This window comes from Felis catus, chromosome A3 (assembly GCF_018350175.1).
Source record: "Felis catus isolate Fca126 chromosome A3, F.catus_Fca126_mat1.0, whole genome shotgun sequence".
Classification (NCBI taxonomy): domain Eukaryota; kingdom Metazoa; phylum Chordata; class Mammalia; order Carnivora; family Felidae; genus Felis; species Felis catus.
In genome coordinates this window covers 22947650-22973606 of record NC_058370.1, presented here as the reverse complement: position 1 = coordinate 22973606, position 25957 = coordinate 22947650, and the positions used below count along the sequence as shown (strand labels likewise).

The window sequence follows — 25957 nt, the reverse complement described above, 5'->3', positions numbered from 1 at the left end:
TCCCTGGGAAAATGATGTGTCTGTTCCAAGAAACCAAATATCCTACAATGAATCCAATTAGATTTCATAGGCACATGAAAACGCGATCCATCTCAAATGTCCTCTGCAAACCTCCAGCCACAGATAAATATTTTATTCCGTTCCAAGCAGTGCCAGGCAGAATATCAAGCAGGATCCAGCCGCCTCCCTGGTGGGTCCAGACAATCCTGGCCAAGGAGGGGTTTCTGAGCAGAGAGACTGTGCTGCTTTAGCCCTCGTGTGACCTCGAGCAGGTCACTTTTCCTTCTTGACAATTTCACGGCCTCACTTGCAAAATGGGTTTGCGACAACCCCCATCCTGGACGTCTCCTTCCCCCACAGTGATGAGCAAGGTGCTGGGCACACCGGAAGCTACTGTTCATTCATCTGACAAATAGCCACTGACGCAGCTGTGAACAAGACAAGCCAATCCCCACCCTGGCAGGGCTGGTGATCTGGGAGGAAGGGGCAGAAATCAACTCATAAGCAAAAGACCCCTTTTGCCAGAGATGAGTTTTGCAAAGGATGCAGTCTGCTGTGTTGGAGAAAAACAGGAGGTACCTGGCTTTTATTTTTTTAATTGTTTAATGTTTATTTATTTTTGAGAGAGAGCGAGAGACAGAGTGCGAACTGGGGAGGGGCAGAGAGAGAGGGAGACACAGAATCCAAAGCAGGCTCCAGACTCTGATCTGTCAGGATGGAGCCCAACATTGGGCTCAAATTCACACTGTGAGACCTGAGGTGAAGTCAGACAACCAACTGAGCCACCCAGGTGCCTCCGTACCTGTTTTTCTGAAGCATCAGGGCAGACCTCCCAGAAGCGTAGGTCTGAATTGGGAAAAGTATTCCCAACAGAGGCTCAGAAAGTGGAAAGTCTCAAAGGTAGGACAGTACTTGGGGAGTTTGAGGATCAGGAAAACCAGTGTGGCTGGAGCTCAGTGAGCAACGGGTGGAGAGGCGTGGAGGAAGCTGGAGACGGCGGCAGGCCTGATCAGGTTGTCGGGTTCACGATACATTTGTGTTCAACAGACGAACTGTGAAACTGTTCACAACTGCAAATGAGCGGGGCCAGGAAGACACACGTCACCCCAGTGGGAAAGCACCAAGTCCAGGTTCCCTGCTGGAGCTCTGCTGATGAGAACAGGCTGGCAGAAAGGAACTGCCCCTCCTCTAGGATATCTCTTGACCCAGGTGCTGTCACTTGGTGTTCAACTCTTAGCTCCACCACCTACCAGCTGGGCAGGTCAGTTCATTTCTCTGGGCCGTGTGCTCGTGAGGCATAACCTGGCTTCCCCTGCAGGACTGTTAAATGAGCTAGTGTATGTCACATGTCTGGTGGATTACATGCACCAAGTGAATGAAATAGTTGCTGTTACTGTGCTGTCACCATTATTACATTAACCCATTTACTCCTCCCGGTGACCCTCTGTTACTACCCATATGTTATACTGGCTCAGAGAGGAGAAGCAATTTACTCAAGGTCACACACATGAAGGAACTGGGATTCAAACCTGGGTCTGCCAGATTCTGTAGGAGGTATTACTTCCTCTTGGCCACTCGGGTGTGTGGTAATCTGGACCATGGCTTGAAGAGAGAGCAGAGTCGGTAGGAACCTTGGAGCCTCATCCTCTGAGAAAGGAGTCCAGAGAGTGGGGTGGCTGTGCTCAGGGCTATACAGCTGGCAAGGAAGAGGCCAGAGGGGAGTCAGTCCCTATATGGCCAGCCCAGGGCAGAGGGGGTTTGTATATTCTGTAGTCCCAGGAGGCAAAGCTGCAGCCAAGGAGGAAAACCCAGAGAGGCTGGTAGTCTGAACTCTTCGGTGATGGAGAAGATGGGTTTGTTAAGCAGTGAGCTGCCCACCTCTGGAAGCATGCAAGCCAAAGTCAACGTGTTTCCAAAGCAGATTTGTGTTGGTTATGTATTGCTACATAACAAAGTACCCCAAAATGTAGTAGCCTAAAACAACAATAAACATTTATCATCACATGGTTTCTGGGGGTCAGAAAATGTGGGAACAGCTTAGCTGGGTGGTTGTGGCTCAGGAATCCCTCATGAGGTTGTAGTCATGATTCTGCTAAGGCCTCAGTCATCTGAAGGCTCAACTGGGGCTGGAGGATTTGCAGTTCACCCACAGGGCTGTTGATAGGAGACGTCAGCTCCTTGCCACATGGTCCACTCTATGGGGCTGCTTGAGGACCTTTCCAATATGGCAGCTGGCTTCCCCCGGAGAAAGAGATCCAAGAGAGCAAAATGGAAATGGCAGTGTCTTTTATAACCCAGCTCTGGAAGTCACCTACTGTCATTTCCACAATGTCCTATTGATTACTCAGGTCAGCCCTAGTCAGTATGGGAGGGGACTAGCTTGGAGGGTATCAGTACCAAGAGATGAAACTCTTTGAGGGCCAGCTGGGAGGCTGGCTATGACAAGATTGGACTATAAAACCTAAATGGTCCTGTTCAAGCATCATATGGCCCCTCCAAGCCTCAGTTTTCCTGCATGTATAATGGGGGTTGGATTTGGTGATCCAAACTGTAGGAGTGCCTACAGGTCTGTGTAGAGCGAGCCCAGGGTCAGTAGTCCCAAGCAGTGAAGTCAGGAGCCGGGCGTGCAAGAGGGGACAGTGGTCACCCCAGAGTCCTCAAGGGGCACCAAGGTAGGCTGCAAGATGTTCCCCCAGAAGGCACCATCTCTAGGCACCAGGCCACCTCTGATGTGGCAAAGGCAGTGTCTCGGGGCTGGTGGGCTGCGATTGCTGTATCCCTGCGCTTCTGAAAAGATGGATTCTGTTTCATCCATCTCCCCTTCCAGAGAGATTTTTCTGAAAGCTTCTCTAGAGAGACTGTGTGAGGGGGTGGAGTGGAGTAAGGGGAGCAGAGGGATGGGCATGCAGAGATGGCGTTTTTGTGTGTTATGTTGGTCTCCCCCACAACGCAGCTCTGCTGGTGAGCACTGGCCTGGCTTATGGGAGGTGTTTACAAATATTTGTTGAAGGAAAGAATGAATGAAGCAAACACGAAAATGAGTAAGCTGCCATCTCCACTTGTGGGGAGCTCCCAGTCCAGTGGGGACACTGACAGCTCATTCCAACACAGCGAGAGAGGTGCTCTAGCAGGCTTTGCAAGGCATAGGGGCTCCCTGGAGGAAGGGACAGCCGTCAGAGTCACAGGCCAGAGGGGTAGTCGCAGGTCAGGAAGCGCCTCTGAAGCAGGGGGTGTGTGAGCCAGGCATTGTTCCAGACTCAGGGGGGAGAAGGGCATTCAAGGCAGAGGGAATGGCACCAACAATGGCCTAGAGGGAGTGTGGCCTGGGAAGAGCGAACACTGGTGTGGGGTGGAGATCCTGCCCCAGAAGTGGGTGGGGGGGTGCGCAGGATTGCAAAGAGCTCTGACAGTTGGGGGAGCAAGGCAGCCAAGGTAGGCTCTTTAGTAAAGGAGGAGGTTATTGGAGTCAAGAATGTGTTAGAGTGGTTTAAGAGCATGGACTCTGGACTTAGAAAGGCCTGGGTTCAAATCCCAGCTCTGGCATTGGGGCAATTTGCTCATCGTGGGCGCCTTAGTCTCCTCATGTGTGAAGTGGATGTGTCGATGGTAGTTAACTACGTCATGGGGCTGCCGGAGGTTGAAATGAGTTAATGTTTGTGCTTAAAGTGCTTGGAACAGAGTCTGACACATAGTGAGGCTGCGTGAGTGTTAGTTATTGTAAGTATTGTATACACATGCGAGGGAGGCATGGACCATTTCTGGAAGACCACAGGAGAAATTCCCATGGTGGGGGCCTAGGTGGGAGGGAGACTTGCTATTTTTTTTAACACATTCTGGGCATGTGCTATTTTAATAATGATGGTGGATGGGCCAGGGAGGCTGCGGGGGGACTGGGGACTCGTTGGATCAGAGCTGATGGGGGTCCACTCGTGCAGAGAATATGGGGTGGGAGGCAAGGACTGGATTAGGGTGTCCTTAGGACTTCCTGGTGACCTGTCAAGTGTGGGAGAGAGGGAGAGGGTGGAGTGAGGGCACCCCAAAGTTGGCAAACCTATACTGGGACATCAAGACTCAAACGGGACCCAGAAACTGTGCCAGGCTGGTCCCTGGGAGAAGGGCCCAAGGGAGAAACAGCTTGTGGAGCCCAGGGATGCTTCCTTGAAGGTGCTGAGGCAATGACCAAAGCAAATTATTGACATCCACGAGGAGGCTGGGGCCACTGGCTCAGACTGTGAAGTTCCTGAAGGTTGCTGTTAGGAGCTGGGGCCACACAGTGGGGTGCTCTACCCTTTGTCCCTCCATTCAGCCCCTCGCCTTGGCAAGGGGTTGGGTGGAGGTTAAGTGTTCACCCTTGAAGTCACACCAGATGATTCACCTCTACTCTACAAGGCACAGATGTCCTGCTTGTCTTGGTCTCAGGACTGGGAAGGGGTGACAGGGCACCTGTTGGGGGGAACTGGGGGATAGCCCTCATTGACTCTCCTCTTTAAAATGGGGAGCATGGCTCATAGAATGATGTTTGGATATCATGGATGGTTCTTGACCTTGAACAAGCTTTGAAATTACCACGTACTGTGCCTGACCCCGTTTCCCATCCCTAAGAGAGAGGGTAACAGGACTAGGTCCCCTTTACCTAGGGCAATCAGCTAGCAGACCCTGGAATCCCAAACTGTGTGAACTGTAAGAGACCTTGAAGACTTCCTATTCCAGCCAACCCCACATTGTGCAGATGGGGAAACTGAGGCTCAGAGGCAGCAGGGGTCAGCCTGAGCTCATATTGTAGGTTAGGGGCCCAGCCAGGCTCTGTGCTCCAGTTTGGGCCGGGGGGGGGGGGGGCGGTCAGGTAGGGGTGCGCATGTGACAGTGGAAAGCCTGTAGGAATCTGATAGACCTGCGTTTGAATCCTAGTCCCGCTACTTACCAGACAAGTCCCTCACCTCTGAGCCTCAGTTTCCTCATCTTTCATTCAGAATGACTGATAACTCAGACTCAGAGGTGTGGGAGCGTCAATGATACCACGTCTTAAAGGGGCTAGTGCAATAGGCCCTCAGTGAGTGGTGTTCCCTTTCAAATGGTCCTAAATGGTTGTTCACATCTTCCTGCATTCTTTCATTCATTCATTTGTCTGTTCGTTTGTTTGTTCACCAGCCTGCTGTGTAAGCACCTGCAGTATACCAGGCTCTGTGAGGTGTATCAGACTCAGGAGCATCTTTGCCCTCAAGATGCTCACAGGAGAGAGGATTCCAGATTTGCTGGAGGGGTGACTAATTCACTATGTGTCCCCTGAGGGTCAGAGAAATACAGAGGAGATGGCGCTCGGGCTGGGCTGCTGGGATGAGCAGGAGTCCCTAGGCAACCAAGGAGAGAGGCCATTTCACACAGAGGGAACAGCATGTGCAAAGTCATAGGCACCTGAAGCTGTTGTATTCGGGGAGCCCCAAAGGGCCCTGTGTGTGTGGCTTCCAGGTGGGAAGCTGCTGGGGTGGAAGTGGGGTGAGGCAGGGGTCTGAGCACTGACAGTCTAGGGATCAGGTTGGGGGGGTTGGGGTTTTCCTGAAGACCCAGAGACAGAGATTTCAGAGAGATCTTTTGGAAGGTGATCCCAGGAAGGCCTTGTTAGGGAGGGGGGAAGGGAAGGAAAGGGAACGGGTAAAGGATTACTTAGGCAGGTACTTCTGTGCACAACTGGGGACCCTGGGAGACAGAGTGGAATGCACCTCAGGGTTACCAGCACCCAAGGGGGAAGGAGGCCAGGTATTTATGCACCAGCTCCCCATCTGTCAAGGGTTGAGGGCTACCTTTAGGGGCATCAGCTCCCCCATATTTCCTGTTTGCCTTGTGCATAGGCTGAGCTCTCCTTTGGACAGAGTCACAGGTGCTTGTGGGAGGTGGCCTTGCAGATAGAGGTGAGTACCCAGGGGATATGGGCAGTACCCCCACAGCCTCTGCTACGGGCTTCATCCTTCCCTTGTCTTTTGGGGAAAAGGGACCAGCCAGCACCAGGGAGCTGTGTGCTGCTTGCACAGCCCAGGCTCACCTCTCCGCTGGCATCCAGTGACCTCAGGCCAGCTCACACCTGCTCAGAAGCCTTTGATGACTCCTACCTGCAGTTTATTATTTTTAATAAATTTTTAGAATAGATAATATATCCACGTGGATCAAAATTCTGAAGACTAAATGCAATGTGGTTTCCTGGATTGGATCCTGAAACAGAGAAAGGATGTTAATGGAATTGGTGAACTCCAAATAAAGTCTGGAGTTTAGTTAATGGTAATGTACCAACATTAATTTCTTAGTTATAACAAATGTACCATTGTTACATAAAATGTTAACATTAGGTGAAACTGGGTGAAGGTTACATGGGGAACATTCTGTACTCTTTGCAACCTGGAATAATCCAAAATTATTTGAAAATAAAAGGCTTATGTTTTTGATTCTAAAAAAAAACATAGTAAAAAGTTCCTCTCCCACCCTTTCTTCCATCCACCCTGTTTCTGGTGTTCTGGGTGCTCTTCCACAAATAAGCAGATTGGTACCAGACAGACAATTGGTACATTCCATGGCAGATGCTGTGGAGGCCCACTCCTACCACCTCCCCTCACTGTCTGGTTGGTGCTGACTGCTTGCTTCTGGAAACACCTGTAGCTCTCCAGCTGAGGGCTTTCTTTCAGTCCACATGGGGAGGGTGAAGTGCCAGGGAGTTAGTGCCCCCAGGGCAGCCCTCAGAGGTGCAGAAGGAGGAGAGGAATACACACACCCCAGCTCCATTGGCCCTCAGCAGGGAAACTGAGCTGCGTGTTCTCCTGTCAAACAGGGTTCCCGAGGGGGATGGAGCTCACTTGCCTATAGTTTAGGAATGCACCCTTTATTGCCTTGTGTAGCTTCCTGCTCCCTCCCCGTGCTTCCTAGAATCACCTCCCAAAAAGGCTCAAATCCTTGGCTACTGGTCTGCTTCTGAGAGAGCCCAAACTGAGACAGATACCATAACCCTGTTCTGCCCCCTGCTGTTTTTACTTAGCAGTGTATTTTGGAGAGCTTTTCATGTCAGTACTTAGAGCAACCTTATCTTTTTTTTATAGCTGCATAGTATTCCATAGTGTACTGGATCATAATTTGCTTATCCAGTCTCCTCCTGGACATTTGGGTTGTTTTCAGACTTTTGCTAGTACAAACTATTTTTCTTCCAAGATTTCAAAATATCTTCTTTCAGGAAGAACTCTTTGCACCCCCATTTCCCACGGGCATAAGGCAAGGCTACTGGATAATTCTTGGAAGTGGGATTGCTGGTGCTAGTGGCCTCAGAGGCCCTGCTCTATTTCGATGGCAGGTGGCCTACAGTTTAAATCTAGAGTCCCTGGGGTCCACCAAAGCCCTCCATGATCTGAACCCCGACATCTGCTTCTCCCTCCCTCTCAAAGCCCACCCTTGCCACATGAACAATGTGATATTTTTTCCAGCACTGCCCCAGCTCTCACCTCTGACCTTGATTTGTCGATGCCTTCCTCTTTTATGAAATGTTCTTCCCTATACCTTTATCTGTTGAACCTGTCTTCAGAGGGCTTGCTAAAATGCCACCTCCTCTAGGGAGCCTTCCTGGTGCTCCAGCAAGTATTGATCCTTCCTTTCACTGGGTTGCTCACCCTGTCTTTGGCATTTCCTGGAATTTATTTTTATGTGTTTTCTAATTGCTATGTGTATTTCTGCCTCCTGCACTTGGCCGCCTGATCTTTAAGGGCTGGAACCATCTGAGTCACAAAGCAGGCCCATAAATGTTGGAGGAATTGAATTAAATGTGCTGGTGGCATTCTGACCATTTTGTTCTGCTGTTTGCCAACACAACCTTCCAGGATGGTCCCTCAGTGAGGGCCAGAATGAAACAGGCCAGGGCAGGTGTCCTCCAGAGCCTGCCTGCCCCACATTCAGAGTTGTGAGGCCAGAGAGTAGGGCAGTGTGTCCCCTGGACAACCTTCCCCTAATAGTTCTCTCCTAGGAAGGTGGTGGTAAGCAGGCAGTTAGAGGTTGTGTCCCCTGACCGCAGCCCAGGGTTCTGGGAGTTGGTGACAGATGGGACGTTGTTACCTGAAAGCTAAGAAGTAGCTCAGGGAGGTGACTGGAGGCACAGACTCTGGAGCCAAACTGCCTGGGTTCAAATCCTGCCTGTGTGACCTTGAGCAAGTCACTTCCTTCAGTGCCTCAACTCTCCCTCTATAAAATGGGGCCAATGGGAGGATGCACTTCACAGGGCTGATTTGAGGATTCAACAAGACAATTAATAGAAAGTGCTAACGTATACATAGGAAGCACTTGACAAATAAGCTTCAGAAAGGTCTTAAAAGGCTTCTGGGAATTCATGTAACAACCACAGCTCCTCTTTATAGAGCACTCACAGAAATTTTACTAGGTGCTCTACAGACTCCTGCTGAATCTTATAAATATCCTACAAGTTAACTATCTTAATTTTTTTAGTTGTGGTAGGAAACACACATTTTAACCAAATTGACCATTCTAACCACTTAAAAATGTACAATTCGGTGGCATTAAATACATCTACAATGTTGTCAGCTGTCACCAATGTCTCTTTCTAGAACTCTTTTATCACCCCCAACAATGATCTAGTACCTACTTAAGTCATTCCTCACTCCCCCTCCTCCTAGCCCCCAGCAACCACTAACCCACTTTCTGTCCTATTATTTTACCTATTCTGGACATTTCCTATAAAGGAACCATACAGTGGCTGTACCATGCATCAGCACCTCATTCTTTTTTATGGCTGACTAATAGTCCATTGTATAGCAAGTGACTTAGCTCATCCATTCTTCTCAGGTGAAGAAACTGAGGCTAAGAGAAGCCTACTAACCTGCACAAGGTCACATGCCTGGGAAGGGGTGGAGCTGGATTCCAGCCCAAGTCAGATGAAATCCAACACCTGCTCACTTCCTCCCTTAGCACTTCCTGGTGGACAAACACCCTTCCATTCAACTAGTCCCATTTATCCCCTCACAGGGACCCCACACAGTTGGGATAATCATGTCCACTTTCCAAATGAGAAATCCAAGGAAGGGAAGGTGACCTGCCTGGGACCACACAGTGAGTCAGCCAGGGTCTCAGCCCCCATGAGCACAACAACAAATATTGCTTTGAATGGCAGCCAAACACCCTAGGTTATTCCAATGTGCAGCCAGGACTGAGGAATCCCTGCCTTGGGGAGCCATGAACATGTAAATTACAGGGCTTTCTTGGTGGGGGCTCCCAGTTTCTATAGGGAACATAGAGATTTGAAGCTCACTTTATTGCAGTCTGTTAGTAAACCATTTACTAAGGTTTGTGTTAGGGAGGTGGCTAGGTGGGGAGTGCTTAGGCTGCGTCTCATGATATACCTAGCAGACCAGAGCTCTCAAAACAGGATAGAGTCACTGTACGGGTAACTGTCTCTTCAGCACTACTGGATAGTCAAGGCAAAGCTTCTCTACTGCGCCACCACAACAGTTGTTATTGTTACGGGCTAACAGCTAGTTAATAAAGCTAAAGTACTGACCAAAAAAAAAAAAAAAATGAATGGCAGCCAAGGGGATTATTGAGGTCCTTCGAGATCTTACTAGAATGGGAAAGGGAGAAGATGGATGAGCCTCGCCTCTGTCCCCTTCCCAGCCCTATAGTCATCCAGCGTGACCTGGGGAGCTATGCATGGGGCTGATGGGCAACTTGCTCTGAGGCTGTGGCCAGCTGTCCCCCACGATCATCCCAGGGCAGTATTTTTCTTTTTTTTCATCAGCAAAAACTCATTCCTGTTGACCAGCATCTCTGCCAAACGTGGCCTGACTACTGATTCTCCAGCCTGAGCAGTGGGGTGCTAGGGCACCGCAAGCACAGAGTCAGGAGACCTGAGCCCCTTGCAGCCTCCACCTGCTGTGTGACCTTGGGTGAGTCCCAGGCCCTGCTGGAGCCTAGTCAGCAAAGTGCAGCATGAGAAGCATGGACAAGATACTACAGGTTTGGTGCTGAACATTCCACAATTCATAGGCTTGAGAGAGGCTCTTTGGGAACTGCAGAGTGTAAGACCCCATTGCTATCCCCTCCGGTCCCATGTAAGCATCACGGGCAACACCATGTGCAGCGATCAAGTTCTAGGCCAGTACTGTCCCATAGTGCTATCTGTGCCGATGGAAATGGTCTGTATTGCACTCTGCATATGGTAGCCACTGGCCAGATGTGGCCATTGAGCAGTGGAAATGTGGCTAGTGGCACTGAGAAACTAAATTTAGTTTTCACTTACTTGTATTTAGGCTGTTTTTTTTAATGTTTATTTATTTTGAGAGAAAGAGAGAGCAGGGGAGGGGCACAGAGAGAGGGAGATACAAAATCCGAAGCAGGCTTCAGGCTCTGAGCTGTCAGCACAGAGCCCAACACGGGGCTTGAACCCACAAACTGTGAGCTCATGACCTGAGCTGAATTTAGACGCTTAACAGACTGAGCTACCCAAGCGCCCCTAAGTTTAATTAAATAGCTAGAGCAGGTTTAGACGGTTAGGCTCTGGGGACATGAGGAAATGTGAGGGCCACTTAGAAAGTGCCCACAGCCCAGAACACACCCACCCCTTATTTGTTTGACACCTCCAGAGAACACTGGCCTAGGAGTCCAGAAGCCTGGCTTCAGATCCCAGTTGCAGCCAACATGCTGTGTGATCCAGGCCAAGCTCCATCCCCTCTCTGAACTTCCAAGTGGCTGAACAGGGATGGAGCCCAGCCCTGTTGCCCATGGTGGGTCCTTTTGATAAGGATAGCAACAGAGAATACTTGTAGAATACTCACTGTGTGACAGGTACTGTACGAAGCCATCTGTCTATATTAACTCATTTATCTCAGCCGACAGCCTCTGGAGGACACTGGACTCAGGGAGGTTCAGTAACTGGCTCAGGCACACACAGCACCAGGATTCAGACTTGAGGAGGCTTGTTCCAGAGCCCATATTCATAGCTTCCATACTGCACTGCCTGGGGGCGGGGGGAAGTCTGTCCTCAGCCCTTCCTGGGGCCACTGCAGGGAGTGACTGGAACAAGGCATTGAGGCCCGGAGTGTCTGGTGGTGGCCCCCGGATGAGGTCTGGAGGTAGAGGGGAGGGAGGCAGTTGTGATCATCACCCTCTCATCTCCCCCAGTCAGTTTTTTCCTACCTAGGTGAGGGCAGGGTGATCTGATTCCTATGGATTGAGATTGAGGCAGTCTTGGCTTGGAAATCCAGAGAAGAATCTCAGACCAGACCTCATTTACTCCATCTCAGCAACAGACCCATGTTCCTTCTTGCATGGGTGAGCATATAATTCGTCATCTAAATCATGACATTTTTGAGAATGAAACAGGGCACTAGCCGTCAGGGACTGCAGAGCAACAGGCAGAACCTGGGCAAACCAGGATGTATGTCATCGTCTTCATGCATGAACATTTATGAGTGTCAGCTCTGTGCAGGGTCCTGATTCTGGTACAGAGACAGTTGGGGCCATCTGTGAGTCCTTAGGGTGGTAGCTCCCATCAGAGGGGAACTCAGAGAAGACCTTACCCCACCCCCATCTGCAAGATCAAGGAAGACTTCTTGGAGGAAGGGATATCTCTTCTGAGCTTCAAAGGTATTAAGCAGAGGAAGAGGCTAGGGACAGAGCATTTTTCAAGAAGGTTCTGGGGAACAGAAACACAAACACCAGACCAGCCCATTTGGGCCCCAGACATGGAGAAGAAGCAAGAAAGGGGTATGGGGCAGCCTGACAGTCAACAACCTTCTCTTCCATTGGGCAGCTCCAGTTCTCTCCAGTGCCTCTGCCTCTGAGGCTCTGACTACCCCCTTCATTTAGCAGCTGCTGTGGTGTGCCTCCTTGGTGATGGCTCTGTCCTTAGTACCAGCGATAGCATGGAAAATGAAACAGACCTGGTCTCCCCGCCCTTCCCGTCAATCTCAGAGCCCACAGACCATGAAGAGATGGATATTAATCAAGTGCACAAGGAACCAAGCAGAATGAGTAGAGATCCTGAGAACTGCCTTGAAGGAAATCAAGAAGGGGGTCAAGAGAGAAAGTAGGGTGGGATGGGGGAACCATCTTAGACACAAGAGTCAGGGAAAGAGCCCTTGGAGGTGATGTTTGAGCGGAAACTCAAATCAACAGAAGTAGCCAGATATGTGAAGAGTTGAAAGGAAAAAATGTTCAGGCAGAGGGAACAGCATGTGTAAAAACCCTGTGGCAGGAAAGAGCTGGGGATGCTGGAGAAATAACAAATGAGGAGGCCAAGGGTGGCTGAGTCAGTAGGAGGAGGCTGGAGTTTTGCCTGAGGGCAAGGGGAGACCTTGAAGGAGTTTAAGGGAACTGGGTAAAGTGATTCTATGGGTTTTTGACTCTGGTTCTGCCTCTGTCGTCCCTTTGTTCTGTGGGTCTAGGCCTGTGTCCTTCTGTTTTTTCCATATCTACCACACAAAGATGAGCACTGGGGGCGGGGCTGGGGCAAGGTTGGTCTGTGACCTCTGGAGCCTCAGCTGAGCCTAGGCAGGTTTAAATGGGGTGTGGTGTCAGAGAGGCCTGGAAGCAGCCTGTCACCACAGAACCCCTCAGCCCCAAATCTGTGCCCCTCGGAGTTCACCGTCAGGATGGGCAGCACAGGAATTCAGCTTCAAGCAGAGGAGGAAGCCCTTGCTCTGAGGACAGTGGGGACAATGTCGGCCACATGTCCTGAGCAGCTGGAGCCATTGCCTGCTCTCTTATTGACCAACAACCAGTTGATTGAATGTTACGCTTTTCAAACAGTTGCTATGGACACAGACTTAGGCTGGGAGCAATTCGGACCCTGAATTCATCAGCATAACGGAGCTGTCATAGATGAAAAGGATCCTGGAACCTCAGCCTTGTGGGCAAAGCCATGGAATGTGGCCTCAGGAGTCAGATTGATTCACACCAGGGCCCACCCTCCCCCCTTCAGCTGAGGGGCCTAGGGCAATTGACTTTAGCCATTTGAGGTGCTTTTTCTTGTGGGCTTATTACTTATTTCTGCATTAAAAATTATACCAACACTTACCAGTGGCTTAAAACAATAAATGTGTATTATCTCACAAAGTTTCTAAGAGTCGGGGACCCAGGAGCAACCTCAGTGGGTGGTTCTGGCCCAGCGACAATCGTGAGGTTCCAGTCAAGTTGTTGGCCTGGGCTGTTCTCATCCCAGGTCCTAACTGGGGGCTTAGGATTTGCTTCCAAGATGGCTTGTCACACGGCTCTGCAGTTAGTGCTGGCTGTCGGCAGGCCTCAGTTCCTCCTCATGTGGACCTCTCCTTAGGGCTGCTTAGTGTCCTTACAACGTGGTGACTGGCTTCCCCCAAGGCTGGTGATCCAAGAGAGCAAGGCAGTGTCCATTCTGACCTACCTCAGAAGTCATACTCGGTCATTTTCACAATATCCTACTGGTTATCTAGTCAACCCTGACTCGTCTTGCGGCAGGGGAGTGGCAAGGGGTGCATACACAGGAACATGACTTCCGGGAGATGGGGATCACTGGGGTGCATTTGGAGCCTGACTACGAGAGCGTACTGCTCATCCCCACCAGGAGAGCTGCAGTGAGGATTAAGTGAGTTCACATATGGGAAGCACCTAGTATACAGTAAGCACTCAATAAATGATCGCTATGATTAGCTGGAGCTGAAGATTCGCCATCCTGGAGCTGCCTCACTGTCTTCATCATTTCTAGGCATATCTCAAGACCTTCTGCCAGTCTTTGATTTAGCAAAAGCTGCATAAGCCTCTCCTGTGTCCAGACCCCATGCTGGGTGCTAGTGACACAACAGTGACAAAGACCCTGTCTCTGCTGTTCCAAACTCTGTCACACCTAAATCTGGGCGATGCAGCAGAGGGCTGGCAGGTGAGGTGCTGCTCCTGATGGAGGTCAGGGCTGGCCTCTCTGCAGAGGTAGCCTGTGCACTGAGACTTGATGAAGCAAAGGACTAGTCATGTGGTGTTAAGGGGGACAGAGCATTTCTGACACACAGGCAGGGCAAGAGCCCCAAGATGGGAGTTAATGACCTGTGTTCAAGGAACAGGATGGAGGCCCGAGGGAGTAGGGCAGGAAATGAGGTTGGAAAAGCAAGAAGAAACAAGATGAGTAAGAAGATTGGCTTTTAGTCTAAGGGCCATGGGAGTCTTGTTGTCTGGGTGAGAGACGGTGGGGGCCTGACCCTAGGCAGGGCTACGAGGGTGGCATTCTGGAATATCTTGAAGGTGGAGTGTTTTGAAGGGTTTGCTGTTTGATGGGGTATAGGGGTAGGAGAAAGTGGAGTCAAGGATGATCCTGAGGTTTCTGACTTGAGTGAGCAGGAGGATGGTATTGTCATGAGCAGTATTGGGGTAGACTGTGGGAGGAACAGGTTGGGGTGGGTGGGAGATCAGGCATTCGATTTTGGACCTGTCAGACATCCAGGGCAAGATGTCAGGGAGGCAGAGATAGGTGTCTGGTGTTTGAGAGAGACTGGCGGAAGAAGTAAATTTAGGAGTTGTCAGATATAGGTGGTGTTTAAAGCCATGAGTCTGGATGAGATCAGCAAGAGAGAGAGGGTAGAGAGAAGCAAAGAGCACCCAGTTCCTCTAGCACTCAGAGGTCAGAGGAGGAGAAGCCAGCAAGAGATAGTGCAGGTGTGGCAAGGAATGGAGGAGGAGAATGGGAGGGGCACCCAGAGATGAAGTCACAGTGTAACACAGCCTACCTCCACCTCCATCCCTGCCCCCAGGCAATACCAAGGCCCTGGAGGCTCCATAGAGCCATTGTTCCTTCTCCTTCCACACTTCCCTTCATGCCTACGGCAGTGGCTAGGTCCTCCGTGGACTGCTGTGAACATCCCCAGAATGTTCTGCCATTCCACCCACGTCATTTCCAGCCTTTCATCACTTGGCTCACCCTCCCGTGCCCTGCTCTAGTTCTCTATCTCTTAACCACAGGGTTCAGCATTGAAGAGAACTATCCCCTCCCTTCATTTCGACTGTCGATCTCTGTTAACTCAATCTTAGACAAAACCAGCCTTGCTGGTACCACCAAATACAGAAGATATAAGTAGGAAATAGTAAGAGATTTGGGCTGGTTAAGGGGAGCTCTGTCAAGAGGGGAAGTGGGCTTGTTAATGTGGGGGTTTGGGGTTACATCAGCAAGGGTCTTGACTGCCTCGCCAAGGAATTTGAACTGAGGAGAGAAGAGGATCCACAGAAGGTCCTAGATTAGGGAAATGATGCAATCAGGTAAGTTTTGCTTCAGGAAGAGTCATGCTGGGTTCCGTTCCTGGCCTTGTCCCTAATTAAGCTCACAGGCCAACTCAGGCTCCAGAATGAGCTGGGGTAGGGCAGGGAGCCCCCACTGTGTGCAGATGAGGGTAGTGACAGCAGACACGGTTGCACCACAGAGCAGGGAGTGTTCCCAGGGAGGCAGCAGCTCCACTGGTTCCTTCATGTTTCCGTGAGGGCAATGAGGCTTATATTAATGAGAGATAATTATGGGCACCCGGATGGGCCTAAGTATAGCTCAGAGACAAAGGCAGCGTGAGGCAGCCAGCTGCTTCCCCTGCAAGGCCGAGGCCTGCCTATTTTAAGACCTCCCCAAGGTGAGGCTCCTGCCACCCCTGGGTGTTGGGTGGCTGATGGGCTGGTACCCAGTGTCCCAGGAACTCTGACCAAAAGTGTTCAAAGGGAATCAGCATGACCAGATGCCCACATAACCCTCACTCAAACCCCCGCTGCCTAGAGGTGGAAACTGAGGCCCGGAGTGACCAGTCCAAGGTTGCAGCAAGAGCAGAGCCAGGATTTGAATGCAGGTACAGGTGCCTGCACTTGCCATGATGCTATGTAGCGTCTCTGTACTGGAAGCATTGGCCTGTCCCCAGGAAGTGCAGTGAGGTGAGGAGGGGAGTATGACTGATGTTTATTGAGCCCTAAGTGCCAGATGCTTCCCATATGATATCACAATTAATCCTCATGCTGTTCTTGAAAAGTAAGGATCCTCTTCCCCATGTTATTGAAGAGGAAACCGAGGCCTAGGGGGAGTGATTAAATTGCCGAATGTCTCTCGGTGAGGAGGGAAAGCAGTAGAACCCAGTTACATCCTGTCTTAGGGTCAGGTTCCCCAGGAAACTGACTCTGAGGTGAGGAGTACAGGATTGGGCAGAGGGAGGAGTTGAATGGAGATGTAGTTACAACAAAGGCCTCTGCTGATCCCGTGGGCAGCTCTGGAGCTGGGGTGGCCCTTCAGGGTTGTTCTGAATTGGGCAAGAGGGTCAAGCTTTGGTGCCTGCACATCAACCAGTTACTGGCTGCTGGCTGCTCCGAGAAGGAGTGTAACCTTGGGTAAGGCATCTCCCTTTAGCTGAGAGCAAGTCCTAGTAGGTACCAGGTACCCCGTGTGAACTGTAAGCAGCCAGTGCTCTTGGCAACTGGAGATGTAAGTGCCTCAATCGTGGGCGGCCATCATAGTTTCCACTACGTGTCCATCTCCAGATTGTTTCTCGTTCCTCTGTCCCCCAGATGAGTAGAACCAGTCCTTGCCCACAAGGAGGTTGTGGGAACATGGACTCATTGTGGAACTGACAGGCCCAGGGATGCTGGGGGGAAGGGAGGGCATCAGTGCTAATGAGCGAGGAAAGGGTGAGTGGCTAGCCTAGGGAAAGTTGAAAAATACTACCTATTTAAAACCTGTAGGGAGGGGCACCTGGGTGGCTTAGTTGGTTAAACGTCCCACTCTTGATTTCCACTCAGGTCATGATCTCATGGTTTGTGAGTTCGAGTCCTGCCTCAAGCTCTGTGCTGACAGCATGGAGCCTGCTTGGGATTCTCTCTCTACCCCTCCCCTGCACCTGCACACATACACTCTCTCTCTCTCTCTCTCTCTCTCTCTCTGCTCTCTCTTAAAATAAATAAATATTCAAAAACACACATACACAAACTTAAACCTGTAGGGACAGAACAGGAGTAGACAGTTGCAAATCATATATCTGATAAGGGTTTAATATCCAGAATATATAAAGAACTCCTACAACTCAACCACAAAAGTGACAAATCATCCAATTTTAAAATGAGCGAAAGTCTTAAATAGACATTTCTCCAAAGAAGATATGCAAATTGCCAATAAACACATGAAAAAATTCTCAACATCATTAGTCATCAGGGAAATGCAAATCAAGACCACAACAAGATACCAATTCATACCTACTAAGATGGGTATAATTTAAAAAAAAAAAAAAAGCAAAATAACTGTGGGTGAGGAGGTAGAGAAATTGGAACCCATACATTACTGTTAGGAATGTAAAATGGTGGGGCCACTGTGGGAAACAGTTTGGGATTTCCTCAAAAAGTTAAACAGAATTAAAAAAAATGTTTTTAAAGGTGGGGGGTGTCTGGGTGGCTCAGCTGCCAGGGGCCAGGAGAAGGACGGAGCAGGGACTGCTCATTGGGGACTGGATTTTCTTTTGGGTTATGAAAATATTTTGGAACTATATGGAGGTAGTGGTTACACAGCACTGTGAATGTACTGAATGTCACTGAATTATACACTTTAAAATGACTAATATTATGTTATGTGATTTTCACCTCAGTTTTTTTAAAAAGAGAAGAAAAAAACCTGTGGGGAAATAAAATCTGTGAGATGCAGCCAAATAGGTACTCAGGGGGAAATGTCTAGCCTTTCCAATGACACATTTATTAGAATATAAAAGATCATAAAATCAGTGAATTAAGTTTCCAACTAAAAAATGTGGACAAGACATTAGAAGAGAGTATTTTGGACCCCAGCTTTAATAGGGGGAGATGGAGGAGATTTCTTCCTGGAGGTGCGTTTGAAGTTCTAGAACTATACTGTCCAATACGGTAGCCACTTGCCACATGTGGTATTTAAATTTAAGTTAATTAAAATTAAAAACTCAGCTCCTCAGTTGCACTAGCTCCATTTCAAGTGCTCTATAGCCCATGTGGCTTAGTGGCCACCATTTTGGACAGGACAGATCCAGGGGACAATGTATCATAAATTAGCAAGCAAGGAACATGTGAGAGTTTCCAAGAGCAATGAGAACTATGAAGAAAATCCAGGAAGGCAATGACATTGGTTGGCATGGGGAGCAGGGGACAGGGACGAAGCTGGAGAAACTGGCAGAAACTAGACCATGCTGGGCCTTTGCGACCTCCACTCTGCTGAGGCACCTCCTCATGCTGTCCCACCCTCCTCACACTCTGTTTCTCAGCTGGCAATCTTGGCCTCTTCCACTGCAGACCAGGAGGGTCAGGGGGCTGGGGCCTGGGTTGAGTCAAGAAATCCAGATAACAGGCCTGGAGTGGCCTTGCTGTGAGAACTTAAGTTGTCCCTTCCCCAGGCTGACACTCTTTAGCACCAGTAAGCCACGTGGCTGGAGCTGAGGGTTAGAGGTCTCCAGAGACTATCTCTCCAACAGCCTTGAATGCCAAGCTCAGGAGTCAAGCATTTGTCCCAAGAGCCAAGAGGAGCCACTGAAGAGGAAGAACACTATTGCTTTGACATTTTAGCAATATCATTCCAGCCGCAGTTTGGAACCTAAATAGTAGGAGTTTTAGAGTGGACACAGAGAGACCAGGGAGAAGGCTGTACAGACTTCCAGGTGAGGGGTGGGAGTGACATAGGCAGAGGATACAGAGAGGAGATGGCATCAGGGTACATAACTGAGGCAGAATCACTGTGACTCAGTGATTATCATAGCTGGGGTTTCCCAGAAGCATGCCCGAGACAAAGATTCAAGTGCAAGTACTTCATTTGGAAACAGGCAGCACAGCGTGGAAGAGGTAAGTCAGGGAAGGGGAGGTAGCCAATGAAGAGAGTGACCACTGCAAGCAACTGGAGCTCAGTGCCACTGGGCAGCTCCAGGAGTCAGTGTAGAGCCCATTCCTCTGTTGTCCCACCTGAGGGGTAGAGGAGCTCTCCAACAGTCACTGGTTGAGAGTTGTAGCTAGATTAGGGGAGGGGAGGTTGTTAAGACTGTGGCAATTCCTGCCAGCCACATGTGGGCAGAACAGGCTCCAGCTGCTAGAGAAAGCTCCCCTGCTTCCCACAGGGATGCAGATGTTGATGGTTGGGAGTCAGTCTGTTGGGCACCACAGTGATGAGTCCATGGGAGATATGGGCAAGCACCCACAGCCACTGCTATAGTGATCAGTTGGATGGGAGGCCAGTATCTGTCAGGCTCTTTGTTGAAAGATACAGAAACCCAACTCAGACTAAGCAAAAAGTCTCTTGACTCTCATATCTGAGACTTAAGCAAGATTTTTTGACAAAAGACTCCAGGCTGACATCTGACAAGCACAGCAGCCCTCTTTCTGAAGAGTAAGACACCTCTTCCTGAAGAATCCAGCCATAATCCCAGGACCAACTCTCACTGGCTAGCAAAGATCCCGTTTCCATCTCTGAGCCAACTAGTACTCAAGGATGAAGGGCTGATAGGCTAGACCTGGGTCATGTGTCCACTCCTGGGGTTCTGGGATAGGGCTGGCTCCACCTAGACTGTAGGAAGTGAGACAGGGGTGGAATCATTTTCGGGCACAGCAGAGATTGTTACTAGGGGAAGGACATAGAAAGTCAGAAGAGGGAAGAACTTAAGGAGATGCCCAGGTGTGTGTCATGAGCCCCCACTGGGTTATGTCAAAGCATTTTACTGATGTGGGGACACTATGTGCCCACCCACTGCCCTGGGAGGCACTGGCATTTAAGGTGGAGTAGAAGGACAGACATGCGGGCCCAGAAGTCAGAGAAAGAGACTCTTTTTTTTTAATTTTTAAAAAAAATTTTATATTTATTTTTGAGACAGAGCGAGACAGCATGAATAGGGGAAGGACAGAGAGAGAGACAGAATCTGAAGCAGGCTCCAGGCTCTGAGCTGTCAGCACAGAGCCCAACGCGGGGCTCAAACCCACAAACTGTGAGATCACGACCTGAGCCGAAGTCAGATGCTCAACCAACTGAGCCACCCAGGCATCCCAGAAAGAGACTCTTTTAACATGAGGGCCTAGTCACAGGAAGGAAAGAAGTTTAGCGGTCACTTGTGGTCATTAAATTGTCTATCTGGTCTCTAGAGGTCTCTCTGAGGGTGGCAGCCCCCACTCTCTCTTCTGTAACCCTAGTAGCACCTCCAAGGCAGGGACCCAACCACCCCAAATAGCCAGGTGAGGAGCCTCATCAGTCAAGACCACCACCAGTCTTGGGCCAGGGTTTGTGCCCCAGGGAATGAGCACATGCCAGCACTTCACAATTCACCAAGCACTTGCCCACACCTTCCTTCACTTCTTCGTCTTGGCCCCCTTTGACAAACACACAGTCTGAGGCTTAGGGAGGTAGGCATGGTTCTGGGCTCATATGGTCCTGTTGGGGCAACTTAGGATTGTGAAATTGAAGCCAACTTCTCCCTGGGAGGGCTGGAGAAGATGCACTGGGCTAAGAGAACTAAGTGTTGTGTGCACTTCTGGGGCAGTGCTCTGCCACTGTCTTCTGCTCCTGATGACCAGCCCTCTCCACCTCCAACATTTCTGGGGCATCAGGCCCCTGCCAAGCCAGCGAGCCAGCAGGGCTGTGTTTGCAAATAGCGTTCTCAGTTTTCAGTATCATTGTCCTTAGTTGAGTGGGCATCAAGGACATATTCCTACACAGTTCTCCAGCTGGAGAGCCAAGGAGGCTGGCCCCTGAGCCCAGGGATCACTATGACCCTCAGGGGATGCAAGGAAGCCAAGAAAAGGCTGGGGGGCAGGAGGGATGTAGGGGTGGTTTTGCCTGAAATTGTCTTCAAGAAGAGGTTTGCCCGGAGGGAGCCACTGCTGCCTAGAGTGGAGGGGGACCCTTAACTGTCTGGAACACTGACGGGTGGCTGGCGTCCAAGTTACCTCTTTTGCCTTGGTGTGAACAGCCTCTCCTAGCTTTGGTTTCCCCATGTGTAAAATGGAGATCATGGTCCCTCACCTCATGTGGCCATTGTGAGGATATGGTAAAGATAATGAAGATAAAGATGTCAGTCAGAGGACTTCCTCTCCAGCCTGGGGATAAATGTTCTCACCAACCACCTGGTGGAAGCAGAGATGCTTCCAAGGGGCTACTCAGCCACAAGAACTGTCATGACAGTGCTCTGGCCTCCAGGGTGGGGTCCATCAGGCTCCTAGAGGCAAGGAGGGTCTCTGGCAGGAAGGGGGAGATTTTGAGCCAGGAGGACCCTGCAAAAGTCTCGGGGCTTAGGAAAGCTTAGGGCATAGTTGGTCATAAAATGGCTAGGTCCAAGAAAATAATCCTCAGATTCTCGAGGGTTGGGGGGCCAGCCAGCTCCAGGTGACAGTTGCAAGACAGCTCTGCAGAGGAATAGGAAGAGCTGTGGGTCCCACACTGCCCCAGACGCTGGATCCACTGTGTGATCTTGGGGAACTTCTTGCCCTCTAAGGGTCCCAGTTTCCCCATCTATATGATGGAGGTTTCACCTAGGCCATTGTTTTTCATGCAGTGTTTGGTGGGATCTGGAATTTGCCTTAAGTGCTGCTCTGAGGGGTGAGAGGGAGTCTCAGACACCAGAACCCATGCTTGGTGTATTAGTTTCTATGGCTGCTGTAACAAATTTCTAAACCCTAGTGGCTTAAAACAACACAGATTTATTATCTTACAGTCCTAGAGGTCATAAGTCTAAAATGGGTCACAGGGCTGCCTTCCTTCTGGAGGCTGTAGAGGAGAATCTGACTCCTTGCCTCTTCTGTCTTCTACAGGCTGCCCATATTCCCTGGCTCGTGACCCCATATCACTCTGACCTCTGCTTCCATCATGATACTTTCTTGCTCCCCTCTTAAAAAGACCCATGTGATTAGGCTATATCCCTCCAGATAATCCAGGATAACCTCCCCATCTCAAGATTGTTAATCATATCTGCAAAGGGCCTTTTAACATGTAAAATAACATAATCATAGGTTTGGGGGATTAGGACGTGGGCAACTTTGAGAGCGATCATTCTGCCTACCACTCTTGGCTTCAGCCAGAGCCTGGCCACTCTGACCTGGCCCACCCCTCCAAGAGCTCTATCTCCACTGCCCTTGTCCTCACTTGCTCTGTTCCAGCCACACTGATTACTTTCAGATACTCCGCACACCGAGCACACAGTCCACAGCAAGCCTTGGGACTCCTCTGAGTAGAGCTGGTGGTGGGGCCAGGGCTCAGAAACCTCACTAACTCCCCTCCGGGAAGACTGAGGCCCAGAAAGGAAAGGTACTTGCCTAAGTTTGAGACTGGTATTTCCTGCATGGTCCTGGATGGAAGATCTAACCAGTCCAACTGCCCTACTTTACAAATGGGGAAACTGGGTCATAGTGGTTCCACTTAAATGCCACCCTCAACCAAGGCCTTGTCCTGTCCACCCAGTCCTGAGGATGTGCTCCTGTTATTGACTCACTGGGAACTCTGTTCCACGCTGACCATCATTGATTTATCCCAGTTGGAAATGATGTGCTAATGGGCTTATTGGCTTCTGTGATGTTGGAGCCTCTAGCACCTAGTGCACAAGTCACACTTGGTAGACATCTGTTGAGGGACAGAGCAGGTTTTTATAGAGGGTCTATTTTTGATGTGAGAATCCTCTGCTAAAGTAAGAGTTGGACAGTACTGCCCTCAGACCCAGGTGAGACAGGCCCTATCCTGGACCCCACTCTTTAGAAGGCTCCTCTGGGGGGGACGCGTGGGTAGCTCAATGGGTTGAATGTCCGACTTCAGCTCAGGTCATGATCTTGAGGTCTATGAGTTCAAGCCCCACATCAGGCTCGCTGCTGTCAGTGCAGAGCCCATTTTGGATCCTCTGTTCCCTTCTCTCTGCCCCTCCCCTGCTCGCTCTCGCTCTCTCTCTCTCTCAAAAATAAATAAACATTAAAAAAAATAGAAGGCTTCTCTGGCCCTCTTACAACCATGTTCTTCCTTATAGGCAAGAATGTTCAGGGGCCAAGGGGACATGCTCACTCAGAGCCATACTCTGGATACTGGGGACCCTGGAATTCCCTACCCAAATGAGCTCAGGCCTGCTTCCAGGGCCAGCATGGGATCTTGTGGGCCTCCATTTGTATTCTTGTCCTCCACCCCAAAATGTTAAGGGTAGGCCAAGACTCTTCAGTAATCCTCCCAATCCTGGTATCTGTGGGGGTCTGGAGGACACTCCTGGAACCCTGTCCCCTCCAAACTCAGCTGATTATTCTCTGTCTTCTCTCCCTCAGGACAGCTGCCGCCCGGGAGAGGCAACCCGGGCGCCCCACTAGGGCGACGGCCCCTGCCCCGAGGGCTGGGATCATGAAAGGCCTCGGTGACAGCCGCCCCCGCCACCTCTCCGACAGCCTGGACCCACCACATGAGCCCCTGTTTGCAGGGCCTGACCGCAACCCCTATCTGCTATCGCCCACGGAGGCCTTTGCCCGCGAGGCTCGCTTCCCTGGCCAGAACGCTTTGCCTGGGGATGGTCTCTTCCCACTCAACAACCAGCTGCCGCCTCCAAGCAGCACCTTTCCCCGCATCCACTATAACTCCCACTTCGAGGTGCCGGAGGAGAGCCCCTTTCCCAGCCATGCCCAGGCCACCAAGATCAACCGGCTGCCCGCCAACCTCCTGGACCAGTTTGAGAAGCAGCTGCCCATCCACCGCGATGGCTTTAGTACGCTCCAGTTCCCCCGTGGTGAGGCCAAGGCCCGTGGTGAGAGTCCTGGCCGCATCCGCCACCTGGTCCACTCAGTCCAGCGGCTCTTCTTCACCAAGGCACCCTCACTGGAGGGCACGGCAGGCAAGATTGGTGGCAATGGCAGCAAGAAAGGTGGCCTGGAGGACGGCAAGGGCCGGAGGGCCAAGAGCAAGGAGCGGGCCAAGGCTGGGGAGCCCAAAAGGCGTAGCCGCTCCAACATCTCGGGCTGGTGGAGCTCTGATGACAACTTGGACGGCGAGAGTGGCGCCTTCCGCAGCAGTGGCCCAGCCTCTGGGCTGATGACGCTAGGGCGACAGGCGGAACGCAGCCAGCCACGCTACTTCATGCACGCCTACAACACCATCAGTGGGCACATGCTCAAAGCAACCAAAAACACCACCACCGAGCTGACTGCCCCACCACCCCCTCCTGCACCCCCAGCTGCCTGTCCCAGCCTCGGGGTGGGCACTGACACCAACTATGTCAAGCGGGGCTCCTGGTCCACTCTGACCCTCAGCCACGCTCACGAGGTCTGCCAGAAGACCTCAGCCACCTTGGATAAGAGCCTGCTAAAGTCCAAATCCTGCCACCAGGGTCTAGCCTACCATTACCTGCAGGTGGGTCCCTGCCTGGGTTAGGGGTGGGGTGAGGACTGTGGGGAAGGCACCAGTTCTGAGAGCCAGCTGTACCACAGATTTACTTGGAAAGTCGCTTCACTCTGGGCCTCTGTGAGTAAACACTGTGAAATGGGTGTCTGGCAGTACCTGCTTAATAAGAGGATTCCTTCCACTGGTCACGCTTTCAGCAGACATTGATTAGGGTTCTTCTGAGCCCAGCCCAGAGTAGGAACGAAAACATGTACCTGCCCTCTAGAGGACAAATCTGGAAGCTGTGCCATCCATCCTCCCCACAGGACCAATCGCATAGCGTTCTAATTGCCAACTTCCTGCCTGCTGTCCGCACCAGACCATGGGCTCCTTGAAGACAGGGACCACATCTGATGCAGCTGTGTGTCCCTAAGGCCCAGGACAGGGTCTGGCAGAGAAGTAGTGCTCAGGAAATGTGAGAAGAGAGAAGGGTAGAGGAACAGATGGACATTTAAGTGAACAGAGCTAGAAATAGATGAGACAGAGCCCCGATTATCAGAATGCTGGGAGAGAATGATGCATAAACAGATAGTCATGTCAGTGTGAACAGAGTGTAATGGAGATCAGCATGGAGGGCTTCAGGAGGCCCTAACCCAGCTTCAGCTCAGGACTAACTTGCTTCTTTCAAATGTTAATGTTTATTCAGGCACTTATGCATCAACGGCACACTCCTGGAAAGTGGCAGAAGGCTCAGAGACATCTTTGTTGCTACACATCCCCTGGGGCTGTCAAGAGCAGGGCCAGTGGCTATGAACTGGGCACAGTTCCTGGGGGCAAAGCCCAAGCTTGGGTGGAGGTTACGGAAGCAGATTTCAATACCCACCAAGATGGAAGGGGCTGCTTCTGTAGGTAGTGAGTGCTTCATCCTGGGGGGTATGCCAGCACAGACCTGGTCAGCCTTTGGGAACACATTAGATGCATTTTGAAGCAGATGAACATCAAAGTCTGACAAAGCCCTGAGTTCTTGTCATTCTATATAAAAATTCCAAAGACAGAGACTATGGGGGGAAAAGCTATTTTTTTTTCAATAGCAGGAAAATGAAATCTAGGCAGTATTTTATATATTTAAGGCTTTTGTGGTTCTCAATCCACTTCCTTAGTTTAGAAACATCAGAAAGGATGGTGTGTGACCTGGCTCTCTCTCAAAATGGTGTGGTTTGGTCTGATCATGTGAAAAGGCTTCAGAAACATCATGAAAGGACGGTCCTGCAGGCCCTGGGGTTTGTGCTGCCTGCTTGGGTCATGGGAAGTGGGTGGGGGGATGCTGGGATAGCAACAGGTTTTAAGCAGGAATATAGAATGTCACCTTCACAAGGGACAGGTGGAGGTAGGGAAGATGGGAGATAGAATGTGCAGGCCCTAGTAACTGGCTGGGCAGTTAACTGGGGGTCAAATGGGACAGGGGAGAGTCCTTGGGTGGGAGTCCCAGGCAGGAACTGTCCCTCAGCCGAGAATTGGCCACTGGCAGTACAGGCATCTAGAAGGATGTGGTGTCTGTGTAGGTGTGGTGATGCTGGGAGTGTGCATTTGTGCATGAGGTAAAGAATGGGTATGGTGTGGACACTGAGAAATGTTTGTTACCCGGACATCTGTGGTGAAGTGTATAGAGCCTAGAGAGGT

At 50.6% G+C, this 25957-nt stretch overlaps 1 protein-coding gene across 7 annotated transcripts in view; it reads left to right on the top strand.

The window, feature by feature from the left end:
• DLGAP4 (DLG associated protein 4) overlaps positions 1–25957 on the top strand; it is a 199284-nt gene that overhangs the window by 90223 nt on the left and 83104 nt on the right. For 6 of the 7 annotated variants that reach the window (XM_023251270.2, XM_023251272.2, XM_023251268.2 and 3 more), the window contains exon 3: positions 23236–24307. In XM_023251270.2, the coding sequence (XP_023107038.1) occupies positions 23309–24307 (999 nt within the window). In that variant the 5' untranslated portion in view covers positions 23236–23308. Of the gene's footprint in view, positions 1–9772; positions 9921–23235; positions 24308–25957 lie in introns of all 7 variants that reach the window. The other variant, XM_023251269.2, reaches the window with a different exon arrangement.